This window comes from Mchenga conophoros, linkage group LG17, assembly GCF_057382185.1.
Source record: "Mchenga conophoros isolate Kocher_MC1m ecotype Shallow Benthic linkage group LG17, M_conophoros_male_GT1.1, whole genome shotgun sequence".
NCBI classification, from domain to species: domain Eukaryota; kingdom Metazoa; phylum Chordata; class Actinopteri; order Cichliformes; family Cichlidae; genus Mchenga; species Mchenga conophoros.
The window spans coordinates 3,122,251-3,146,171 of NC_140542.1; the positions used below are offsets into that span (position 1 = coordinate 3,122,251).

The following is a 23,921-nucleotide window of genomic DNA, read 5'->3' on the forward strand; positions in this document are numbered from 1 at the left end:
GGCAACACTCTCACTATCATCCTGCATGTAACCACCCTGACCTTCAAAGATGACCTTCCATCTAATTACTGCCATCACAGCAGGAGGGACACTGCTGGGAGCTGGATGCTCTAACCCATCATCCTATAAAGCAGTCTAGCACAAGTGCTGAATGGAAACCTCAAGCTGAAGTAATCTGCAGTTCTGTGGAGCTGGCTGGTTGCAGGGACAGTCGTGACTCAACTGATAGACATTTCCTCTGCATCATAATGATGTCATTAACCACTGTACTCTTTACTTCTGTTTGACATTTTTTTTCAAGATTTCTCACCATTTGTTCAATAAACTCAAGCCCTGTGCAGTGGCGTCTTATATGTTATACCATCTATATTAGGTAAATTGGCACGAGGTAGATGTGCCCAATGTTTTCTATGCTAAATTTGTAGTGTTTGAATTGAATTGGCATCCACAGCCTACATTTTATGTCGGTATATACTGTCTTTCAAAAATTTATTTTAGTGTTCTCATACATACAATACCATCGTCTTTTTTCTTGTGTTTTTCTCTGTCTACATTATCTCATTCAGCAATACATATGTGATGTAATAACTAAATGACAACAAATTAATCTGAATCTGAAGAGTTTGTGCATACCTATACATCAAATCTCAAAATATTGCGCATTTATCTGGTGCACCTGGTGGTTTATTATTTTTGAAGTATTGATGTATTATCAAAGGTGTTACCAAAATGTCAACTATAAACAACTGGGTAAGCTAGATGTAAGTCATTGTCTCTTTAGGACTTTATTTATTACAGCAAAATGTCAGCTTGATATAACCATGACTATAAGCATTAAAATGCACTTTTTAGAAAATAAATATATATGTTTTAAAATTGTATTTATCCACTGTATTTATGCAGTCACTTAACACTTAACCTGTGCTGTTAGCTTTTAGCCTGCAAAGCTATCCATTCACTACTGCCTTACAAGTAAATGCTGCCCAAAGAGAGTCCTTCTTGTTGGTATAATAGCTACAATTGTTAGGTGACGGCTGTGTGCAGACAGGAATAGGACCCAAGGTGCAGACTCCGGAGACAGAACTTAAACCAAAACAGCTTTAATGCTGAACGCAAACATAACATAACTGGAAAAAAAGTCAAAATAAACTAACACCGGTGGATGGGCAAAACACACAGCAAACTAAACGGTAGATCGCGACACGGACACAGAGAAACACAGGGCTTAAATACACAGAGGGAGCAATCAGGGAATGGGTAACAGGAGGGAAACACAGCTGGGGCAAATCAGACACATTAACATCAGACATGGACTTTCAAAGTAAAACAGGAAACACATAAAACAGACTGAACAAAGACACAGACTCGCACGCACTGCAACAGAGGGAACAGAGACGTGGGACCAGGGCAGACACAGACACTGACTGGAGACGGGGATATAGCCACTAAGGACACACAGAGACGCGAACTAGACAAGGGGATACAGCTGACAGGGGAGACAGAGCAGCTAGAGAAGACAGAGACATAAACTATAAGACAGAACTCAAAGAAACCAAAGACTAGAAAGTATAAATAATATAATAAACTCAAAACCCCAGGGTCAACGACCCAGGCATTCTAACAACAATATTATCTATAATATCCATTGCTTGTTCCTAACTAGTTTTATGGCCTTTGTTGTAGAAGCACAGTTCCCACCTTGAAGCAGCCCTCTATAAACATGCATTTATGCAGCTGCGCTACAGTTTTTGCAATATTGCACCCCTAAATAAATCTTTACAGAACTTTGCCTTCACCAGAAACTACTGCCTAGCCCAGGCTGATGTTCTGTAGCTATGGAAACCAAGAATTCCAAAATCTTGTGATGTCATCACCTCGTTGTTATAAGACACTAAAGATCATAGTTCTCACACACAGCTCATTGCATCTTTGCAGAGTGAAGAGTGAAATCCTGAAACTAAATTAACCTAAATGAATCACACAATGTCAAAGTCTTGGCCAACTTATACTGCACCACGTCCTGTGGATCTGAATAACCCTCTAGGTAAGTCAAATGGGATTCATATGGTAATTATGCATGCTTCTGGGTTTTTATTTGAGGCAACTGAATTTGACTTAAACAAAATCATCTTTTGTTGATTTCAGGACACCAAACAGAGCCTTGCATCTCCACACTGGTGAAGATGACTCCAGATGGAAGAATAGAGGGAAGAAAGAGAAGGGACTTACCTGAAAGACTGGACAAATCCCCCAAAAAAAGCAAAAGCAGTGGAGGTCCAAAACCGGGTCCCAGCCACTTTGTTTCTGGGGAATCCAGTTTGAAATGTAAGTGATAAGACCTGTTTTAGCTGTGACATTATCTTGGCTATGTAGTTTATTTTGTGACTTTAACTGTGTACTTAACGGTCTTTAACTTTGTAGTTGGTTCATTTAGCCTTCTTTGTGTTGATTTTCAGTGTGCAGTTATTGCTTTAATGCACGATTGCCAGACCTTAGAAAGTCAGTAGAAAGCAGTTGACACACAGAGTTGGACTGAAAATGCTTAAAGTCAAACTACTTTTTCCATTTTAGTTGGCCTTCTCATAGTGCCTTCAAGCGACTCTAGTATAATTAAGAGGAGCAACAAACGGAAGAGCACTAGTGACGAATCTGAGGGACCATCCAGCAAAAAAAGCAGGACAACGAGCCCAGAGGAGAGTCCCACCCAGGAACCCTCTGAAACATGTGACTCACCGAGGATATCCGGCACTGACAGAAAAGGTAAGATAATGGCAATATTTCTGAGCTGGATCACAAGATCCTTTAGAATTTGTCCTGGGGTTTGAGATTGGGTTTGATTCCTGTGGGACCAATCGACAATAAGAGACACTCTGGGCAGTAGTGACGTTACCTACCTACTAATCTGCTAAAATGTAGCTGCTATTTACCAATTAATAGAAATGTTATAACAAAGCTCTATAGGACTGTGCCAGCTGTTTTCTGTGTAACAAGTCATAACCTGTATGTTTTTCCTGTGTGTCTGCAGAAGACTTCCTGGAAAAATATCAAGAGCTGGAGGTGCTGGGTCATGGAGGCTTTGCCACCGTGTTTTCTGGAATACGCATAAAAGACAGTTTTCCAGTATGGCTTCTTACATTTGCATTTCACAGATCTTCAGTTTATTCCTGTTTGTACTTCTCTAACCCAGAAAATGTCTTTAATGCAGGTGGCAATCAAACATGTTCAACAGCGCAGACTTGCGCGCACAACAATGGTAAGCGTCTTTTCTTATTCCAGCAGGTATTTATATTATTTCAGGCCTTCTCAGGCATCAAGCATAAGGCACGTATTTCCTCCGTGCATGAACCAGACTGGTCTCACAGTTGTGTGTGAAATCGTCAGGAAATATGGTCGAATTCTATGAACAGTGGGTCACCTTATTGTTTAAACTGACATGTTTCAGTGGAAAGAATGCTTTTTAAAGATCAGGTCATTTTGTGACTATTTCAAAACTGTCTGTACGCTGATAGCTACTTTTGTTGAAATTCTGAATACTGACCTGAAGTAACTTTCCTTCTGAAGGATTGGAATGGGAAAAGTACTGATGTTCCCCTGGAGGTGGCGCTACTGATACAAGTTGGGGCTGGACCACATGATACGGAAAGCAGTATAACCCCACTTCTACTTGACTGGTTTGATCTGGAAGATGAGCTTATTATGGTTTTTGAGAAACCAGAAAATTGCATGGACTTAGACAATTACCTCAAAACTACAGATAAACCTCTGTCAGAAACACATGTTAAGGTAAGTGACGAGCATTTGGAGCTTACAGCAGTTTTTCATAGAGAATGTCCTGTGCTCCAAATATGGCTTCCTTTCTTTTAGGTCATAATGAAGCAACTAGTTGACGCAGCCATTACGATGGATAACAAGGGGGTTTTCCACCGAGATATTAAACCACACAACATTCTAATTGAAACATCTTCGGAGGAACCCCGAGTGCGATACATCGATTTTGGCTGTGGAGTCACGTTTACTCCGGGACAAAGGTTCAGGAGGAACGCAGGTATGTTTTCAGCCACAGCGTTGTGCTGTCATGAACTGTCTCCACATCATGTTCCCTCCCCATTAATTCTTCTTATCTTTGTGTTTTAGGAACCAGGATCTACTATAGTCCAGAGTGGTTCATGTACGGCTTCTGCTCTGCAGAATATACTACAGCCTGGCAGCTGGGTGTTGTGATGTACCAGCTGTTACACAACAAGTTACCATTTGACTGCGACTACAAGATCATCAACCAAAACCCACCGATTTTAGCTGACATTTCAAACAGTAAGATTTCTGCCAAAAGGGCTGTTGATATAAGAAAGGTGAAATAACTTTGTGGATAACTTTAACAAGAGTATTTCATTTCTGTAAAGAATGCAGGGATTTTTTGACGGGGTGTCTGAGGAAGCACTACAAGGACCGCTTCACCCTGGAGGATCTTCGGAATCACATGTGGCTCAAATGATTTCTGCGCACCATGAACTAAAAGGTTATGGAGCAAAAGCTCCAACACATCACAAGTCATCAACAAGTCACTTTTCAAATTTAGTAGCAATGTTGCAGTTGCTGTCACGTGGCTCTTTTTTGGTGTTTTCTTTTCCAATCCAGCAGCAAGCAGTCTGAGACCTCCATCTGACCTTCATCTAAATATAGTGTCAAGCGGCGGCTGTGTGAAGGCAAGAGAGGACCCAAATGCACAGCTCTAGACACACGGTGATGACCTCAAAGGCAGGTCTTTATTAACAGGAACGTAAGAAGCCATACAATAACTAACCTGGGAGCAACTAAAGCTGAGGCGCTGGGAAGACACGGTAAATGCACACAACCTAGAGGGACGACGCAACACAGAACAAAGGGACACTCTGACATAAATACACAGAAGGTAATGAGAGAAGTGGGAACACACGGGGAACACAGCTGAAGACAATTAGCGAGCAGGGAGGACACGAAACTGAAAATACTGACACCAAGATGTGGACCTTAAACACAACACAGTACACAGAGATGAGCACAGAGAGAGAGAGGCAGAGAAGAAGGATGAATATGGGGGGATGAGGAGAACACAGAACACAAAGGATGGGAACACGGTACCAGAACAAACACCACAATAAAAACATGGACACAGGGGGAATCCAAATACCAAACCAACCAATCCAATGGACATAAGGAACAAAATACAAAACTACAGGAAAACTAAGAACACTGGGTCAAAATGACCCAGGACCATGACATATAGGCTTTTGTAGGCTTGCTTTATGAAAAATGTCATTGATGAAAATGTAGTGTATATCTGTTATTAACCTCTGTCTCTCTTCCACAGCATGTCTTTATCCTGTCTTCCTTCTCTCACCCCAACCGGTCGCAGCAGATGGCCGCCCCTCCCTGAGCCTGGTTCTGCCGGAGGTTTCTTCCTGTTAAAAAGGGAGTTTTTCCTTCCCACTGTCGCCAAAGTGCTTGCTCAAAGGGGGTCATATGATTGTTGGGTTTTTCTCTGTATCTATGAAGCGCCTTGAGGCGACTTTTGTTGTGATTTGGCGCTATATAAATACAATTGAATTGAATTGGGCAGCACGGTGGCACGGTGGTTAGCACTGTTGCCGCACAGCAAGAAGGTCCTGAGTTCAATTCCAACATCAGGCCGGGGTCTTTCTGTGTGGAGTTTGCATGTTCTCCCCGTGTTTGCGTGGGTTCCCTCCGGGTACTCCGGCTTCCTCCCACCGTCCAAAGACATGCAGCTTGTGGGGATAGGTTAATTGGATAATCCAAATTGCCATTAGGTGTGAACGTGAGTGTGAATGGTTGTCTGTCCCTGTGTGTTGGCCCTGCGACAGACTGGCGACCTGTCCAGGGTGTACCCTGCCTCTCGCCCTATGACAGCTGGGATAGGCTCCAGCGCCCCCCGCGACCCTTGAATTGAATTGAGGCCATGATGCATTTTATTGTAGCTCATCATCATCCGACCCTGCCCTGAAAGTAGCTGAAGAAATGTTGGCATACCGAAAGGTTTGCTTTGGGGGTACTATTTGGTGCCATTTTAAGTTAACAACTATTAAAAAAAAAAAAAAAGAGTCATATTTTGTGTGATTTTTTCATTACTGTTGTATATACTATATTAATGTTTGACCACATTTGGGAATCAGAGCAGAGAGAAGATGACAACAGGTGGCGCCATATTGCCAACTGACTAGTCTTCTTCATAAAATATGATACAAAAGCATGATTACAAATACAATAAATGCTTCTGGATGGCAAATGCTCTGTTCAGTACACACGTTTTACTTTGAACACATAGGTATGCAGCATGCACACAACATGCATTCATCCTTTTTGGTTGAGTCCATGGTGATGGCCTGTGTCTTTCCGAGTTCTCCTCAAACACTTTGGCTTCCCTCTACAATGTTAGGCCTCTTATTAACCTTTGTCATGTCATGCACACATTGCTCAAGAGCTGTTGCCATATTGGATGTGATAACCTGTAGCGATCACATCCAATAACTCATGTGTTGTTTACATACAAATGATCACTGCTTTTTTTTTCACTGCTGTGCTGCTGGTTGCAGCAATCACCAGGGATAGAGAATCTTTTTTGTTGCCTTTCAGGTGATTTGGATAGAAGAGGAGCATCACATAAATGGTAGTATCAGTTCTAAATTATTTGAAATCCAAGTATCTGTTTCAAACAATATTTGACTGTGAGGCTTGGTTACCGGTTGTTGCTGGTTCTCACTGGTTGTCACTAGTTGTTACCGCTTGCTGCTGGTGCAGCAGCACTGACAGCTAACATGGCGGTTAAATCGACACATTTTGCTGCACCCATTTTTAGTTTTAATTGTTTTATGTCAGCTTTTCAGCTCCACCTTCTCCACTTCTTCCACACTAAACTTTTTCTACAAGCTGCGTGAGCGCACACCAAAGGTAGGGGAGGTGCTCAGGTTCACTGTCATTGATCATAATCGATCGATAGTGAAAAGTCCCCGCTCAATGCTCAGCTCAAATGCACAAATATATACAATTATGAGATATTCATGAAGTATTTTTATTTTATTTTGCCATTTATATATGTTGGCACTAACAGTGCTCAAGACAATACTTATATACTGTCAATATGTGACATATTGAAATCGCGTTTGAATTTGCGCTTGTTTTTTGCTTTCACTTTGCAATCGCACGAACTGTGTATAGAGAGCGACAGCACTGATTGGTGAGTGATGATAATTTGCGCACCAATTCCTCTGACATCGTCTTATCAATCGTTAGCTTACTATGCAAACATGACAAGTGAAATCTCCTGCAGCTTAAACATGTGAGAGGTTGATCGCGCAGAGAATCGCTGAGCGTTATGTGAGTGCGTGTGTAAAAGCAGCAGGATATATATTTTAGTTCTGCTGAGCCAAATAAGACAGGTCAGGGTGAAGAAGTGACAGCCAAAGAAAAGCTTACCACAAAACGGAGAAGTTATGACAAATCAGACTATAAGGCAAAAAGAAAGTGCAGCTTTATGGTTTCATGGACAAAAGAATTTCTGTGGCTGCGATATGATGAGCTAAATAACCAGGGCTGCACATAAGTGGTCCGCAGGTGCGCATTCGCTGTCAAAATAAAAAACACGCACAAGGGTTAGGGTTAAATTTAAAAACTGTACTTTTGAGTTAAAATATATATTTATAATTTTAATAAATGACAAATTAAAAAGGCATGAACATTTTTTTTGTATCGAAAAAATATCGAACCGTGACACCAAAGTATCGAACCGAACCGTGAATTTTGTGTATTGTTGCACCCCTAATATATATATATATGTGTGTAATTTTAACAAGAACTTTATTGAACAATCAGTGAGTATACAACATACAAACAGATGAGGTATACAAGTGGAACATAAATATGAACAACCAGCGGTTAAAGAAAAAAAGAAAAAAAACCCCCACACCGATAGAGTTGGGAAGCAGGTACCATGCTTGTTACATCAGCTAACAATACTAACTTCCACAACACTCACCAAGACAGTCGGAGGTTAGGTAAAACAGAGCAAATAAATTATTGAGAAATTATAAGAAAATACATTAGGCAGGAAAGGAAAAAGAATAACTGTGGAAGTTCAAATTCACTGGGCTACACGTGCTTTCTTTCTATAGCCTTTGAACCTTGAAAAATATAACCTCATCACAGTAACACATAATTTTATTATGCATTACATCCAATACTGCTCATACATTTAGTGAGTAACTAGTCACAATAATGCGCACAGATACGATTTATAGATCAGTCAACACATTCCAGCACCTTTAGGCAACTGTTTTTGTGATTTGGTGCTGTAAATAAAACTGAAATCAAGTGAATTTTGACTTAACCTGTGCTGCTAGCTTTTAGCCTGCAAAGCTATCCATTAGCCTTCACTACTGCCTTACAAGTAAATGCTGCCCAAAGAGAGTCCTTCTTGTTGGTATAATAGCTACAATATTATCTATAATATCCATTGCTTGTTCCTAACTAGTTTTATGGCCTTTGTTGTAGAAGCACAGTTCCCACCTTGAAGCAGCCCTCTATAAACATGCATTTATGCAGCTGCGCTACAGTTTTTGCAATATTGCACCCCTAAATAAATCTTTACAGAACTTTGCCTTCACCAGAAACTACTGCCTAGCCCAGGCTGATGTTCTGTAGCTATGGAAACCAAGAATTCCAAAATCTTGTGATGTCATCACCTCGTTGTTATAAGACACTAAAGATCATAGTTCTCACACACAGCTCATTGCATCTTTGCAGAGTGAAGAGTGAAATCCTGAAACTAAATTAACCTAAATGAATCACACAATGTCAAAGTCTTGGCCAACTTATACTGCACCACGTCCTGTGGATCTGAATAACCCTCTAGGTAAGTCAAATGGGATTCATATGGTAATTATGCATGCTTCTGGGTTTTTATTTGAGGCAACTGAATTTGACTTAAACAAAATCATCTTTTGTTGATTTCAGGACACCAAACAGAGCCTTGCATCTCCACACTGGTGAAGATGACTCCAGATGGAAGAATAGAGGGAAGAAAGAGAAGGGACTTACCTGAAAGACTGGACAAATCCCCCAAAAAAAGCAAAAGCAGTGGAGGTCCAAAACCGGGTCCCAGCCACTTTGTTTCTGGGGAATCCAGTTTGAAATGTAAGTGATAAGACCTGTTTTAGCTGTGACATTATCTTGGCTATGTAGTTTATTTTGTGACTTTAACTGTGTACTTAACGGTCTTTAACTTTGTAGTTGGTTCATTTAGCCTTCTTTGTGTTGATTTTCAGTGTGCAGTTATTGCTTTAATGCACGATTGCCAGACCTTAGAAAGTCAGTAGAAAGCAGTTGACACACAGAGTTGGACTGAAAATGCTTAAAGTCAAACTACTTTTTCCATTTTAGTTGGCCTTCTCATAGTGCCTTCAAGCGACTCTAGTATAATTAAGAGGAGCAACAAACGGAAGAGCACTAGTGACGAATCTGAGGGACCATCCAGCAAAAAAAGCAGGACAACGAGCCCAGAGGAGAGTCCCACCCAGGAACCCTCTGAAACATGTGACTCACCGAGGATATCCGGCACTGACAGAAAAGGTAAGATAATGGCAATATTTCTGAGCTGGATCACAAGATCCTTTAGAATTTGTCCTGGGGTTTGAGATTGGGTTTGATTCCTGTGGGACCAATCGACAATAAGAGACACTCTGGGCAGTAGTGACGTTACCTACCTACTAATCTGCTAAAATGTAGCTGCTATTTACCAATTAATAGAAATGTTATAGCAAAGCTCTATAGGACTGTGCCAGCTGTTTTCTGTGTAACAAGTCATAACCTGTATGTTTTTCCTGTGTGTCTGCAGAAGACTTCCTGGAAAAATATCAAGAGCTGGAGGTGCTGGGTCATGGAGGCTTTGCCACCGTGTTTTCTGGAATACGCATAAAAGACAGTTTTCCAGTATGGCTTCTTACATTTGCATTTCACAGATCTTCAGTTTATTCCTGTTTGTACTTCTCTAACCCAGAAAATGTCTTTAATGCAGGTGGCAATCAAACATGTTCAACAGCGCAGACTTGCGCGCACAACAATGGTAAGCGTCTTTTCTTATTCCAGCAGGTATTTATTAGGGCTGCCACGATTTGTCGACTAGTCACGATTACGTCGACTATCAAAATCGTCGACGACTGATTTAATAGTCGACGCGTCGTTTGAAGCTTTGTAAGATCACAAAAGACGCAGGAGTAAGTGGCAGGATTTAAGAGTGTAATAACGGACTGAAACAGAAGATGGCAGCATTGCATGTACAAGGATGTCAGCTACCGTTAAACCCCGAAGAAGAAGAAGAAGAAGCAGCTGTGTCCCAGAATTCATAGCGCGGCCCAGCGCAGTTTCCAACAATGGCGGCAGCTAGTTAGTTTTAATGTTACTCTTATTATTCTTTCTGGGTCACAAAATAAACGTTTAACATATTTTCAGGCAGGAATGTAGCTGTGTAAACCTCAAATATCTGCTCAGTTTATCAGGACACCACATATTTTCAAAAGCGCTCCGACGTTTTCGGAGACATCTGTTACCCACTAGCTCGTTAGCGAGCCGGGGGCTAGGCTCACTAGCGCCGTGAGAACACCGGACTCCCCGCAAATCGTTTTCAAACCCACCGCCGTCTTTCGCTGCTCAGGTTAAATATATATGAGTCACTTAGATAACTTAAAATGTTATTGTTTGGCCTTTTTTTTATCATTTTATTTGTTCCTGAGTAAATCAGTTTGTCTGAGATTAAAGTTATAGTTTTTACACAGCTGAATAAACATCAAGCAGACAACTGATTATCAGAAGTGTGAGATGCTCCAGAATATACTCCAGTGTCCTGTTATATTTTAGATAGCAAGGAGTTTATTAAACTTCACCGAAACAATCTGCAAATTTCATTAAAATGTAATAAACTATCATCTTGTCTTTATTTTTAGTTAGCACAGACCTTAAACACTTAAAGCTGTAAGCTAATGATAGTTATATAAGAGCAGATGCTGCTGGTGCAATAAGCTGCAGTTTTGCGTCCAATGGATGATCTGATTAGTCGACTAATCGCAAAAATAATCGGTGACTAGTCGACTATCAAAACGATCGTTTGTGGCAGCCCTAGTATTTATATTATTTCAGGCCTTCTCAGGCATCAAGCATAAGGCACGTATTTCCTCCGTGCATGAACCAGACTGGTCTCACAGTTGTGTGTGAAATCGTCAGGAAATATGGTCGAATTCTATGAACAGTGGGTCACCTTATTGTTTAAACTGACATGTTTCAGTGGAAAGAATGCTTTTTAAAGATCAGGTCATTTTGTGACTATTTCAAAACTGTCTGTACGCTGATAGCTACTTTTGTTGAAATTCTGAATACTGACCTGAAGTAACTTTCCTTCTGAAGGATTGGAATGGGAAAAGTACTGATGTTCCCCTGGAGGTGGCGCTACTGATACAAGTTGGGGCTGGACCACACGATACGGAAAGCAGTATAACCCCACTTCTACTTGACTGGTTTGATCTGGAAGATGAGCTTATTATGGTTTTTGAGAAACCAGAAAATTGCATGGACTTAGACAATTACCTCAAAACTACAGATAAACCTCTGTCAGAGACACATGTTAAGGTAAGTGACGAGCATTTGGAGCTTACAGCAGTTTTTCATAGAGAATGTCCTGTGCTCCAAATATGGCTTCCTTTCTTTTAGGTCATAATGAAGCAACTAGTTGACGCAGCCATTACGATGGATAACAAGGGGGTTTTCCACCGAGATATTAAACCACACAACATTCTAATTGAAACATCTTCGGAGGAACCCCGAGTGCGATACATCGATTTTGGCTGTGGAGTCACGTTTACTCCGGGACAAAGGTTCAGGAGGAACGCAGGTATGTTTTCAGCCACAGCGTTGTGCTGTCATGAACTGTCTCCACATCATGTTCCCTCCCCATTAATTCTTCTTATCTTTGTGTTTTAGGAACCAGAATCTACAATAGTCCAGAGTGGTTCATGTACGGCTTCTGCTCTGCAGAATATACTACAGCCTGGCAGCTGGGTGTTGTGATGTACCAGCTGTTACACAACAAGTTACCATTTGACTGCGACTACAAGATCATCAACCAAAACCCACCGATTTTAGCTGACATTTCAAACAGTAAGATTTCTGCCAAAAGGGCTGTTGATATAAGAAAGGTGAAATAACTTTGTGGATAACTTTAACAAGAGTATTTCATTTCTGTAAAGAATGCAGGGATTTTTTGACGGGGTGTCTGAGGAAGCACTACAAGGACCGCTTCACCCTGGAGGATCTTCGGAATCACATGTGGCTCAAATGATTTCTGCGCACCATGAACTAAAAGGTTATGGAGCAAAAGCTCCAACACATCACAAGTCATCAACAAGTCACTTTTCAAATTTAGTAGCAATGTTGCAGTTGCTGTCACGTGGCTCTTTTTTGGTGTTTTCTTTTCCAATCCAGCAGCAAGCAGTCTGAGACCTCCATCTGACCTTCATCTAAATATAGTGTCAAGCGGCGGCTGTGTGAAGGCAAGAGAGGACCCAAATGCACAGCTCTAGACACACGGTGATGACCTCAAAGGCAGGTCTTTATTAACAGGAACGTAAGAAGCCATACAATAACTAACCTGGGAGCAACTAAAGCTGAGGCGCTGGGAAGACACGGTAAATGCACACAACCTAGAGGGACGACGCAACACAGAACAAAGGGACACTCTGACATAAATACACAGAAGGTAATGAGAGAAGTGGGAACACACGGGGAACACAGCTGAAGACAATTAGCGAGCAGGGAGGACACGAAACTGAAAATACTGACACCAAGATGTGGACCTTAAACACAACACAGTACACAGAGATGAGCACAGAGAGAGAGAGGCAGAGAAGAAGGATGAATATGGGGGGATGAGGAGAACACAGAACACAAAGGATGGGAACACGGTACCAGAACAAACACCACAATAAAAACATGGACACAGGGGGAATCCAAATACCAAACCAACCAATCCAATGGACATAAGGAACAAAATACAAAACTACAGGAAAACTAAGAACACTGGGTCAAAATGACCCAGGACCATGACATATAGGCTTTTGTAGGCTTGCTTTATGAAAAATGTCATTGATGAAAATGTAGTGTATATCTGTTATTAACCTCTGTCTCTCTTCCACAGCATGTCTTTATCCTGTCTTCCTTCTCTCACCCCAACCGGTCGCAGCAGATGGCCGCCCCTCCCTGAGCCTGGTTCTGCCGGAGGTTTCTTCCTGTTAAAAGGGAGTTTTTCCTTCCCACTGTCGCCAAAGTGCTTGCTCAAAGGGGGTCATATGATTGTTGGGTTTTTCTCTGTATCTATGAAGCGCCTTGAGGCGACTTTTGTTGTGATTTGGCGCTATATAAATACAATTGAATTGAATTGAATTGGGCAGCACGGTGGCACAGTGGTTAGCACTGTTGCCGCACAGCAAGAAGGTCCTGAGTTCAATTCCAACATCAGGCCGGGGTCTTTCTGTGTGGAGTTTGCATGTTCTCCCCGTGTTTGCGTGGGTTCCCTCCGGGTACTCCGGCTTCCTCCCACCGTCCAAAGACATGCAGCTTGTGGGGATAGGTTAATTGGATAATCCAAATTGCCATTAGGTGTGAATGTGAGTGCGAATGGTTGTCTGTCCCTGTGTGTTGGCCCTGCGACAGACTGGCGACCTGTCCAGGGTGTACCCTGCCTCTCGCCCTATGACAGCTGGGATAGGCTCCAGCGCCCCCCGCGACCCTTGAATTGAATTGAAGTGAGGCCATGATGCATTTTATTGTAGCTCATCATCATCCGACCCTGCCCTGAAAATAGCTGAAGAAATGTTGGCATACCGAAAGGTTTGCTTTGGGGGTACTATTTGGTGCCATTTTAAGTTAAAAACTATTAAAAAAAAAAAAAAAAGAGTCATATTTTGTGTGATTTTTTCATTACTGTTGTTGTCCCAAGAAGCAAGATGGCGCCTGTGTTTGGCTGTGCCGCTGCCTCCGTCCGTGTGTTTGTTTACTTCATATGTTATCCAAGTGTTCTTGCTACAGCTTTGTCCGATGTCATCTCCCTTCGGATTTATGATCGCCATGCGTTACTGGCGATCAAATCTGCTATGGATAACTTTCAGAGTCAACGATACGACGTTGTTTTCCCACCGCCGCTTGAGCGCGACGCAGCACCCGGTTCACCTCCACTCTTGCCGGTCAGCTCAATTTTGCTTCAGAGGCCTCGTCGGAGGAAGCGGGGGAAGAGAGCCGGCTTTGTTGTCCTGCTCCGTCGTCTTCGGAAAGAGGCAGATCTTCGGGGGCTTTATTCCTGGGCTGCTAGCGGTAAGATCCGCCTGAGACTTGTCGGAGCTGGATTAATCCCCACAACCCACTGTGTTTGAACTGAGCCCTTAGCCCTATATGTGCCTTTAAATGAGCACATTGCCCCAGAAACCTTTGTTTCTCCAAGTACTTGTGTATAAAAAACTATATATTAATGTTTGACCACATTTGGGAATCAGAGCAGAGAGAAGATGACAACAGGTGGCGCCATATTGCCAACTGACTAGTCTTCTTCATAAAATATGATACAAAAGCATGATTACAAATACAATAAATGCTTCTGGATGGCAAATGCTCTGTTCAGTACACACGTTTTACTTTGAACACATAGGTATGCAGCATGCACACAACATGCATTCATCCTTTTTGGTTGAGTCCATGGTGATGGCCTGTGTCTTTCCGAGTTCTCCTCAAACACTTTGGCTTCCCTCTACAATGTTAGGCCTCTTATTAACCTTTGTCATGTCATGCACACATTGCTCAAGAGCTGTTGCCATATTGGATGTGATAACCTGTAGCGATCACATCCAATAACTCATGTGTTGTTTACATACAAATGATCACTGCTTTTTTTTTCACTGCTGTGCTGCTGGTTGCAGCAATCACCAGGGATAGAGAATCTTTTTTGTTGCCTTTCAGGTGATTTGGATAGAAGAGGAGCATCACATAAATGGTAGTATCAGTTCTAAATTATTTGAAATCCAAGTATCTGTTTCAAACAATATTTGACTGTGAGGCTTGGTTACCGGTTGTTGCTGGTTCTCACTGGTTGTCACTAGTTGTTACCGCTTGCTGCTGGTGCAGCAGCACTGACAGCTAACATGGCGGTTAAATCGACACATTTTGCTGCACCCATTTTTAGTTTTAATTGTTTTATGTCAGCTTTTCAGCTCCACCTTCTCCACTTCTTCCACACTAAACTTTTTCTACAAGCTGCGTGAGCACACACCAAAGGTAGGGGAGGTGCTCAGGTTCACTGTCATTGATCATAATCGATCGATAGTGAAAAGTCCCCGCTCAATGCTCAGCTCAAATGCACAAATATATACAATTATGAGATATTCATGAAGTATTTTTATTTTATTTTGCCATTTATATATGTTGGCACTAACAGTGCTCAAGACAATACTTATATACTGTCAATATGTGACATATTGAAATCGCGTTTGAATTTGCGCTTGTTTTTTGCTTTCACTTTGCAATCGCACGAACTGTGTATAGAGAGCGACAGCACTGATTGGTGAGTGATGATAATTTGCGCACCAATTCCTCTGACATCGTCTTATCAATCGTTAGCTTACTATGCAAACATGACAAGTGAAATCTCCTGCAGCTTAAACATGTGAGAGGTTGATCGCGCAGAGAATCGCTGAGCGTTATGTGAGTGCGTGTGTAAAAGCAGCAGGATATATATTTTAGTTCTGCTGAGCCAAATAAGACAGGTCAGGGTGAAGAAGTGACAGCCAAAGAAAAGCTTACCACAAAACGGAGAAGTTATGACAAATCAGACTATAAGGCAAAAAGAAAGTGCAGCTTTATGGTTTCATGGACAAAAGAATTTCTGTGGCTGCGATATGATGAGCTAAATAACCAGGGCTGCACATAAGTGGTCCGCAGGTGCGCATTCGCTGTCAAAATAAAAAACACGCACAAGGGTTAGGGTTAAATTTAAAAACTGTACTTTTGAGTTAAAATATATATTTATAATTTTAATAAATGACAAATTAAAAAGGCATGAACATTTTTTTTGTATCGAAAAAATATCGAACCGTGACACCAAAGTATCGAACCGAACCGTGAATTTTGTGTATTGTTGCACCCCTAATATATATATATATGTGTGTAATTTTAACAAGAACTTTATTGAACAATCAGTGAGTATACAACATACAAACAGATGAGGTATACAAGTGGAACATAAATATGAACAACCAGCGGTTAAAGAAAAAAAGAAAAAAAACCCCCACACCGATAGAGTTGGGAAGCAGGTACCATGCTTGTTACATCAGCTAACAATACTAACTTCCACAACACTCACCAAGACAGTCGGAGGTTAGGTAAAACAGAGCAAATAAATTATTGAGAAATTATAAGAAAATACATTAGGCAGGAAAGGAAAAAGAATAACTGTGGAAGTTCAAATTCACTGGGCTACACGTGCTTTCTTTCTATAGCCTTTGAACCTTGAAAAATATAACCTCATCACAGTAACACATAATTTTATTATGCATTACATCCAATACTGCTCATACATTTAGTGAGTAACTAGTCACAATAATGCGCACAGATACGATTTATAGATGAGTCAACACATTCCAGCACCTTTAGGCAACTGTTTTTGTGATTTGGTGCTGTAAATAAAACTGAAATCAAGTGAATTTTGACTTAACCTGTGCTGCTAGCTTTTAGCCTGCAAAGCTATCCATTAGCCTTCACTACTGCCTTACAAGTAAATGCTGCCCAAAGAGAGTCCTTCTTGTTGGTATAATAGCTACAATATTATCTATAATATCCATTGCTTGTTCCTAACTAGTTTTATGGCCTTTGTTGTAGAAGCACAGTTCCCACCTTGAAGCAGCCCTCTATAAACATGCATTTATGCAGCTGCGCTACAGTTTTTGCAATATTGCACCCCTAAATAAATCTTTACAGAACTTTGCCTTCACCAGAAACTACTGCCTAGCCCAGGCTGATGTTCTGTAGCTATGGAAACCAAGAATTCCAAAATCTTGTGATGTCATCACCTCGTTGTTATAAGACACTAAAGATCATAGTTCTCACACACAGCTCATTGCATCTTTGCAGAGTGAAGAGTGAAATCCTGAAACTAAATTAACCTAAATGAATCACACAATGTCAAAGTCTTGGCCAACTTATACTGCACCACGTCCTGTGGATCTGAATAACCCTCTAGGTAAGTCAAATGGGATTCATATGGTAATTATGCATGCTTCTGGGTTTTTATTTGAGGCAACTGAATTTGACTTAAACAAAATCATCTTTTGTTGATTTCAGGACACCAAACAGAGCCTTGCATCTCCACACTGGTGAAGATGACTCCAGATGGAAGAATAGAGGGAAGAAAGAGAAGGGACTTACCTGAAAGACTGGACAAATCCCCCAAAAAAAGCAAAAGCAGTGGAGGTCCAAAACCGGGTCCCAGCCACTTTGTTTCTGGGGAATCCAGTTTGAAATGTAAGTGATAAGACCTGTTTTAGCTGTGACATTATCTTGGCTATGTAGTTTATTTTGTGACTTTAACTGTGTACTTAACGGTCTTTAACTTTGTAGTTGGTTCATTTAGCCTTCTTTGTGTTGATTTTCAGTGTGCAGTTATTGCTTTAATGCACGATTGCCAGACCTTAGAAAGTCAGTAGAAAGCAGTTGACACAGAGTTGGACTGAAAATGCTTAAAGTCAAACTACTTTTTCCATTTTAGTTGGCCTTCTCATAGTGCCTTCAAGCGACTCTAGTATAATTAAGAGGAGCAACAAACGGAAGAGCACTAGTGACGAATCTGAGGGACCATCCAGCAAAAAAAGCAGGACAACGAGCCCAGAGGAGAGTCCCACCCAGGAACCCTCTGAAACATGTGACTCACCGAGGATATCCGGCACTGACAGAAAAGGTAAGATAATGGCAATATTTCTGAGCTGGATCACAAGATCCTTTAGAATTTGTCCTGGGGTTTGAGATTGGGTTTGATTCCTGTGGGACCAATCGACAATAAGAGACACTCTGGGCAGTAGTGACGTTACCTACCTACTAATCTGCTAAAATGTAGCTGCTATTTACCAATTAATAGAAATGTTATAACAAAGCTCTATAGGACTGTGCCAGCTGTTTTCTGTGTAACAAGTCATAACCTGTATGTTTTTCCTGTGTGTCTGCAGAAGACTTCCTGGAAAAATATCAAGAGCTGGAGGTGCTGGGTCATGGAGGCTTTGCCACCGTGTTTTCTGGAATACGCATAAAAGACAGTTTTCCAGTATGGCTTCTTACATTTGCATTTCACAGATCTTCAGTTTATTCCTGTTTGTACTTCTCTAACCCAGAAAATGTCTTTAATGCAGGTGGCAATCAAACATGTTCAACAGCGCAGACTTGCGCGCACAACAATGGTAAGCGTCTTTTCTTATTCCAGCAGGTATTTATATTATTTCAGGCCTTCTCAGGCATCAAGCATAAGGCACGTATTTCCTCCGTGCATGAACCAGACTGGTCTCACAGTTGTGTGTGAAATCGTCAGGAAATATGGTCGAATTCTATGAACAGTGGGTCACCTTATTGTTTAAACTGACATGTTTCAGTGGAAAGAATGCTTTTTAAAGATCAGGTCATTTTGTGACTATTTCAAAACTGTCTGTACGCTGATAGCTACTTTTGTTGAAATTCTGAATACTGACCTGAAGTAACTTTCCTTCTGAAGGATTGGAATGGGAAAAGTACTGATGTTCCCCTGGAGGTGGCGCTACTGATACAAGTTGGGGCTGGACCACATGATACGGAAAGCAGTATAACCCCACTTCTACTTGACTGGTTTGATCTGGAAGATGAGCTTATTATGGTTTTTGAGAAACCAGAAAATTGCATGGACTTAGACAATTACCTCAAAACTACAGATGAACCTCTGTCAGAGACACATGTTAAGGTAAGTGACGAGCATTTGGAGCTTACAGCAGTTTTTCATAGAGAATGTCCTGTGCTCCAAATATGGCTTCCTTTCTTTTAGGTCATAATGAAGCAACTAGTTGACGCAGCCATTACGATGGATAACAAGGGGGTTTTCCACCGAGATATTAAACCACACAACATTCTAATTGAAACATCTTCGGAGGAACCCCGAGTGCGATACATCGATTTTGGCTGTGGAGTCACGTTTACTCCGGGACAAAGGTTCAGGAGGAACGCAGGTATGTTTTCAGCCACAGCGTTGTGCTGTCATGAACTGTCTCCACATCATGTTCCCTCCCCATTAATTCTTCTTATCTTTGTGTTTTAGGAACCAGGATCTACTATAGTCCAGAGTGGTTCATGTACGGCTTCTGCTCTGCAGAATATACTACAGCCTGGCAGCTGGGTGTTGTGATGTACCAGCTGTTACACAACAAGTTAACATTTGACTGCGACTACAAGATCATCAACCAAAACCCACCGATTTTAGCTGACATTTCAAACAGTAAGATTTCTGCCAAAAGGGCTGTTGATATAAGAAAGGTGAAATAACTTTGTGGATAACTTTAACAAGAGTATTTCATTTCTGTAAAGAATGCAGGGATTTTTTGACGGGGTGTCTGAGGAAGCACTACAAGGACCGCTTCACCCTGGAGGATCTTCGGAATCACATGTGGCTCAAATGATTTCTGCGCACCATGAACTAAAAGGTTATGGAGCAAAAGCTCCAACACATCACAAGTCATCAACAAGTCACTTTTCAAATTTAGTAGCAATGTTGCAGTTGCTGTCACGTGGCTCTTTTTTGGTGTTTTCTTTTCCAATCCAGCAGCAAGCAGTCTGAGACCTCCATCTGACCTTCATCTAAATATAGTGTCAAGTGGCAGCTGTGTAAAGGCAAGAGAGGACCCAAATGCACAGCTCTAGACACACGGTGATGACCTCAAAGGCAGGTCTTTATTAACAGGAACATAAGAAGCCATACAATAACTAACCTGGGAGCAACTAAAGCTGAGGCGCTGGGAAGACACGGTAAATGCACACAACCTAGAGGGACGACGCAACACAGAACAAAGGGACACTCTGACATAAATACACAGAAGGTAATGAGAGAAGTGGGAACACACGGGGAACACAGCTGAAGACAATTAGCGAGCAGGGAGGACACGAAACTGAAAATACTGACACCAAGATGTGGACCTTAAACACAACACAGTACACAGAGATGAGCACAGAGAGAGAGAGGCAGAGAAGAAGGATGAATATGGGGGGATGAGGAGAACACAGAACACAAAGGATGGGAACACGGTACCAGAACAAACACCACAATAAAAACATGGACACAGGGGGAATCCAAATACCAAACCAACCAATCCAATGGACATAAGGAACAAAATACAAAACTACAGGAAAACTAAGAACACTGGGTCAAAATGACCCAGGACCATGACATATAGGCTTTTGTAGGCTTGCTTTATGAAAAATGTCATTGATGAAAATGTAGTGTATATCTGTTATTAACCTCTGTCTCTCTTCCACAGCATGTCTTTATCCTGTCTTCCTTCTCTCACCCCAACCGGTCGCAGCAGATGGCCGCCCCTCCCTGAGCCTGGTTCTGCCGGAGGTTTCTTCCTGTTAAAAAGGGAGTTTTTCCTTCCCACTGTCGCCAAAGTGCTTGCTCATAGGGGGTCATATGATTGTTGGGTTTTTCTCTGTATCTATGAAGCGCCTTGAGGCGACTTTTGTTGTGATTTGGCGCTATATAAATACAATTGAATTGAATTGGGCAGCACGGTGGCACGGTGGTTAGCACTGTTGCCGCACAGCAAGAAGGTCCTGAGTTCAATTCCAACATCAGGCCGGGGTCTTTCTGTGTGGAGTTTGCATGTTCTCCCCGTGTTTGCGTGGGTTCCCTCCGGGTACTCCGGCTTCCTCCCACCGTCCAAAGACATGCAGCTTGTGGGGATAGGTTAATTGGATAATCCAAATTGCCATTAGGTGTGAACGTGAGTGTGAATGGTTGTCTGTCCCTGTGTGTTGGCCCTGCGACAGACTGGCGACCTGTCCAGGGTGTACCCCGCCTCTCGCCCTATGACAGCTGGGATAGGCTCCAGCGCCCCCCACGACCCTTGAATTGAATTGAATTGAAGTGAGGCCATGATGCATTTTATTGTAGCTCATCATCATCCGACCCTGCCCTGAAAATAGCTGAAGAAATGTTGGCATACCGAAAGGTTTGCTTTGGGGGTACTATTTGGTGCCATTTTAAGTTAACAACTATTAAAAAAAAAAAAAAAAGAGTCATATTTTGTGTGATTTTTTCATTACTGTTGTATATACTATATTAATGTTTGACCACATTTGGGAATCAGAGCAGAGAGAAGATGACAACAGGTGGCGCCATATTGCCAACTGACTAGTCTTCTTCATAAAATATGATACAAAAGCATGATTACAAATACAATAAATGCTTCTGGATGGCAAATGCTCTGTTCAGTACACACGTTTTACTTTGAACACATAGGTATGCAGCATGCACACAACATGCATTCATCCTTTTTGGTTGAGTCCATGGTGATGGCCTGTGTCTTTCCGAGTTCTCCTCAAACACTTTGGCTTCCCTCTACAATGTTAGGCCTCTTATTAACCTTTGTCATGTCATGCACACATTGCTCAAGAGCTGTTGCCATATTGGATGTGATAACCTGTAGCGATCACATCCAATAACTCATGTGTTGTTTACATACAAATGATCACTGCTTTTTTTTCACTGCTGTGCTGCTGGTTGCAGCAATCACCAGGGATAGAGAATCTTTTTTGTTGCCTTTCAGGTGATTTGGATAGAAGAGGAGCATCACATAAATGGTAGTATCAGTTCTAAATTATTTGAAATCCAAGTATCTGTTTCAAACAATATTTGACTGTGAGGCTTGGTTACCGGTTGTTGCTGGTTCTCACTGGTTGTCACTAGTTGTTACCGCTTGCTGCTGGTGCAGCAGCACTGACAGCTAACATGGCGGTTAAATCGACACATTTTGCTGCACCCATTTTTAGTTTTAATTGTTTTATGTCAGCTTTTCAGCTCCACCTTCTCCACTTCTTCCACACTAAACTTTTTCTACAAGCTGCGTGAGCGCACACCAAAGGTAGGGGAGGTGCTCAGGTTCACTGTCATTGATCATAATCGATCGATAGTGAAAAGTCCCCGCTCAATGCTCAGCTCAAATGCACAAATATATACAATTATGAGATATTCATGAAGTATTTTTATTTTATTTTGCCATTTATATATGTTGGCACTAACAGTGCTCAAGACAATACTTATATACTGTCAATATGTGACATATTGAAGTCGCGTTTGAATTTGCGCTTGTTTTTTGCTTTCACTTTGCAATCGCACGAACTGTGTATAGAGAGCGACAGCACTGATTGGTGAGTGATGATAATTTGTGCACCAATTCCTCTGACATCGTCTTATCAATCGTTAGCTTACTATGCAAACATGACAAGTGAAATCTCCTGCAGCTTAAACATGTGAGAGGTTGATCGCGCAGAGAATCGCTGAGCGTTATGTGAGTGCGTGTGTAAAAGCAGCAGGATATATATTTTAGTTCTGCTGAGCCAAATAAGACAGGTCAGGGTGAAGAAGTGACAGCCAAAGAAAAGCTTACCACAAAACGGAGAAGTTATGACAAATCAGACTATAAGGCAAAAAGAAAGTGCAGCTTTATGGTTTCATGGACAAAAGAATTTCTGTGGCTGCGATATGATGAGCTAAATAACCAGGGCTGCACATAAGTGGTCCGCAGGTGCGCATTCGCTGTCAAAATAAAAAACACGCACAAGGGTTAGGGTTAAATTTAAAAACTGTACTTTTGAGTTAAAATATATATTTATAATTTTAATAAATGACAAATTAAAAAGGCATGAACATTTTTTTTGTATCGAAAAAATATCGAACCGTGACACCAAAGTATCGAACCGAACCGTGAATTTTGTGTATTGTTGCACCCCTAATATATATATATATGTGTGTAATTTTAACAAGAACTTTATTGAACAATCAGTGAGTATACAACATACAAACAGATGAGGTATACAAGTGGAACATAAATATGAACAACCAGCGGTTAAAGAAAAAAAGAAAAAACCCTACACCGATAGAGTTGGGAAGCAGGTACCATGCTTGTTACATCAGCTAACAATACTAACTTCCACAACACTCACCAAGACAGTCGGAGGTTAGGTAAAACAGAGCAAATAAATTATTGAGAAATTATAAGAAAATACATTAGGCAGGAAAGGAAAAAGAATAACTGTGGAAGTTCAAATTCACTGGGCTACACGTGCTTTCTTTCTATAGCCTTTGAACCTTGAAAAATATAACCTCATCACAGTAACGCATAATTTTATTATGCATTACATCCAATACTGCTCATACATTTAGTGAGTAACTAGTCACAATAATGCGCACAGATACGATTTATAGATCAGTCAACACATTCCAGCACCTTTAGGCAACTGTTTTTGTGATTTGGTGCTGTAAATAAAACTGAAATCAAGTGAATTTTGACTTATGGAGTCACACAAACCACCTGCAACTCAACACCTCAAAGACTAAGGAACTGGTTGTGGACTTCGGGAGGTCTAGAGAAGGTCCACTGCCGGTTCAGATAGAGGGGGAGGAGGTGGTCAACAAGTACAAGTACCTCGGGCTGTGGGTGGACAATAAACTGGACTGGTCATGCAACACAGAGCACCTGTATAAAAAAGCCCAAAGCCGACTGTACTTCCTCAGGAGGCTGAGGTCTTTTAACATCTGCAGGAAGCTCCTGAGGATGTTT

General features: G+C 41.4%; 3 protein-coding genes across 8 annotated transcripts; all 3 read left to right on the forward strand.

The window, feature by feature from the left end:
* The first annotated feature begins 1,855 nt into the window (after positions 1-1,855).
* On the forward strand, positions 1,856-6,071 carry LOC146554884 (serine/threonine-protein kinase pim-2-like). 3 transcript variants are annotated; one of them, XM_085252743.1, is made up of 10 exons: positions 1,856-2,044; positions 2,146-2,325; positions 2,572-2,760; positions 3,026-3,120; positions 3,206-3,253; positions 3,562-3,783; positions 3,865-4,045; positions 4,135-4,311; positions 4,401-4,516; positions 4,639-6,071. In XM_085252743.1, exons 1-9 carry the CDS (start codon positions 1,972-1,974, stop codon positions 4,490-4,492), a joined length of 1,257 nt encoding a protein of 418 aa, XP_085108869.1. In that variant the 5' UTR covers positions 1,856-1,971; the 3' UTR covers positions 4,493-4,516; positions 4,639-6,071. The 3 variants fall into 3 exon arrangements, 2 of the variants coding, with proteins under 2 accessions (XP_085108869.1, XP_085108868.1); XR_014889311.1 differs by having other exon boundaries at positions 1,874-2,044; positions 4,401-4,838; positions 5,348-6,071; XM_085252742.1 differs by having other exon boundaries at positions 1,874-2,044; positions 4,401-6,071.
* Positions 6,072-8,715: 2,644 nt separating this feature from the next.
* Positions 8,716-12,421, forward strand: LOC146554885 (serine/threonine-protein kinase pim-2-like). The gene is made up of 9 exons (XM_085252037.1): positions 8,716-8,902; positions 9,004-9,183; positions 9,430-9,618; positions 9,884-9,978; positions 10,064-10,111; positions 11,446-11,667; positions 11,749-11,929; positions 12,019-12,195; positions 12,285-12,421. Exons 1-9 carry the CDS (start codon positions 8,830-8,832, stop codon positions 12,374-12,376), a joined length of 1,257 nt encoding a protein of 418 aa, XP_085108163.1. The 5' UTR covers positions 8,716-8,829; the 3' UTR covers positions 12,377-12,421.
* Positions 12,422-12,582: 161 nt separating this feature from the next.
* Positions 12,583-21,349, forward strand: LOC146554886 (serine/threonine-protein kinase pim-2-like). Of its 4 annotated transcripts, none has more exons than XR_014889210.1 (12): positions 12,583-12,722; positions 14,202-14,403; positions 17,209-17,317; positions 17,419-17,598; positions 17,843-18,031; positions 18,297-18,391; positions 18,477-18,524; positions 18,833-19,054; positions 19,136-19,316; positions 19,406-19,582; positions 19,672-20,109; positions 20,619-21,349. XR_014889210.1 is itself a non-coding variant. In XM_085252034.1 (12 exons), the coding sequence occupies exons 4-12, from the start codon at positions 17,245-17,247 to the stop codon at positions 19,761-19,763; spliced, it is 1,257 nt and encodes a 418-aa protein (XP_085108160.1). In that variant the 5' UTR covers positions 12,583-12,722; positions 14,202-14,403; positions 15,043-15,076; positions 17,209-17,244; the 3' UTR covers positions 19,764-21,349. The 4 variants fall into 4 exon arrangements, 3 of the variants coding, with proteins under 3 accessions (XP_085108160.1, XP_085108161.1, XP_085108162.1); XM_085252034.1 differs by adding an exon at positions 15,043-15,076 and having other exon boundaries at positions 19,672-21,349; XM_085252035.1 differs by having other exon boundaries at positions 19,672-21,349.
* Positions 21,350-23,921: the final 2,572 nt, after the last annotated feature.

Excerpts from the sequence above, each read along its gene's own strand:
- LOC146554886 (XM_085252034.1), top strand. The coding sequence starts at position 17,245 with ATGAATCACACAATGTCAAAGTCTTGGCCAACTTATACTGCACCACGT. Across the intron at positions 17,318-17,418 it reads GGATCTGAATAACCCTCTAG|GACACCAAACAGAGCCTTGC; the intron begins GTAAGTCAAATG and ends TGTTGATTTCAG. Across the intron at positions 17,599-17,842 it reads TGGGGAATCCAGTTTGAAAT|TTGGCCTTCTCATAGTGCCT; the intron begins GTAAGTGATAAG and ends TTTCCATTTTAG.
- LOC146554884 (XM_085252743.1), top strand. The coding sequence starts at position 1,972 with ATGAATCACACAATGTCAAAGTCTTGGCCAACTTATACTGCACCACGT. Across the intron at positions 4,046-4,134 it reads AAGGTTCAGGAGGAACGCAG|GAACCAGGATCTACTATAGT; the intron begins GTATGTTTTCAG and ends TTTGTGTTTTAG. Across the intron at positions 4,312-4,400 it reads TTTAGCTGACATTTCAAACA|AATGCAGGGATTTTTTGACG; the intron begins GTAAGATTTCTG and ends ATTTCTGTAAAG.
- LOC146554885 (XM_085252037.1), top strand. The coding sequence starts at position 8,830 with ATGAATCACACAATGTCAAAGTCTTGGCCAACTTATACTGCACCACGT. Across the intron at positions 8,903-9,003 it reads GGATCTGAATAACCCTCTAG|GACACCAAACAGAGCCTTGC; the intron begins GTAAGTCAAATG and ends TGTTGATTTCAG. Across the intron at positions 11,930-12,018 it reads AAGGTTCAGGAGGAACGCAG|GAACCAGAATCTACAATAGT; the intron begins GTATGTTTTCAG and ends TTTGTGTTTTAG.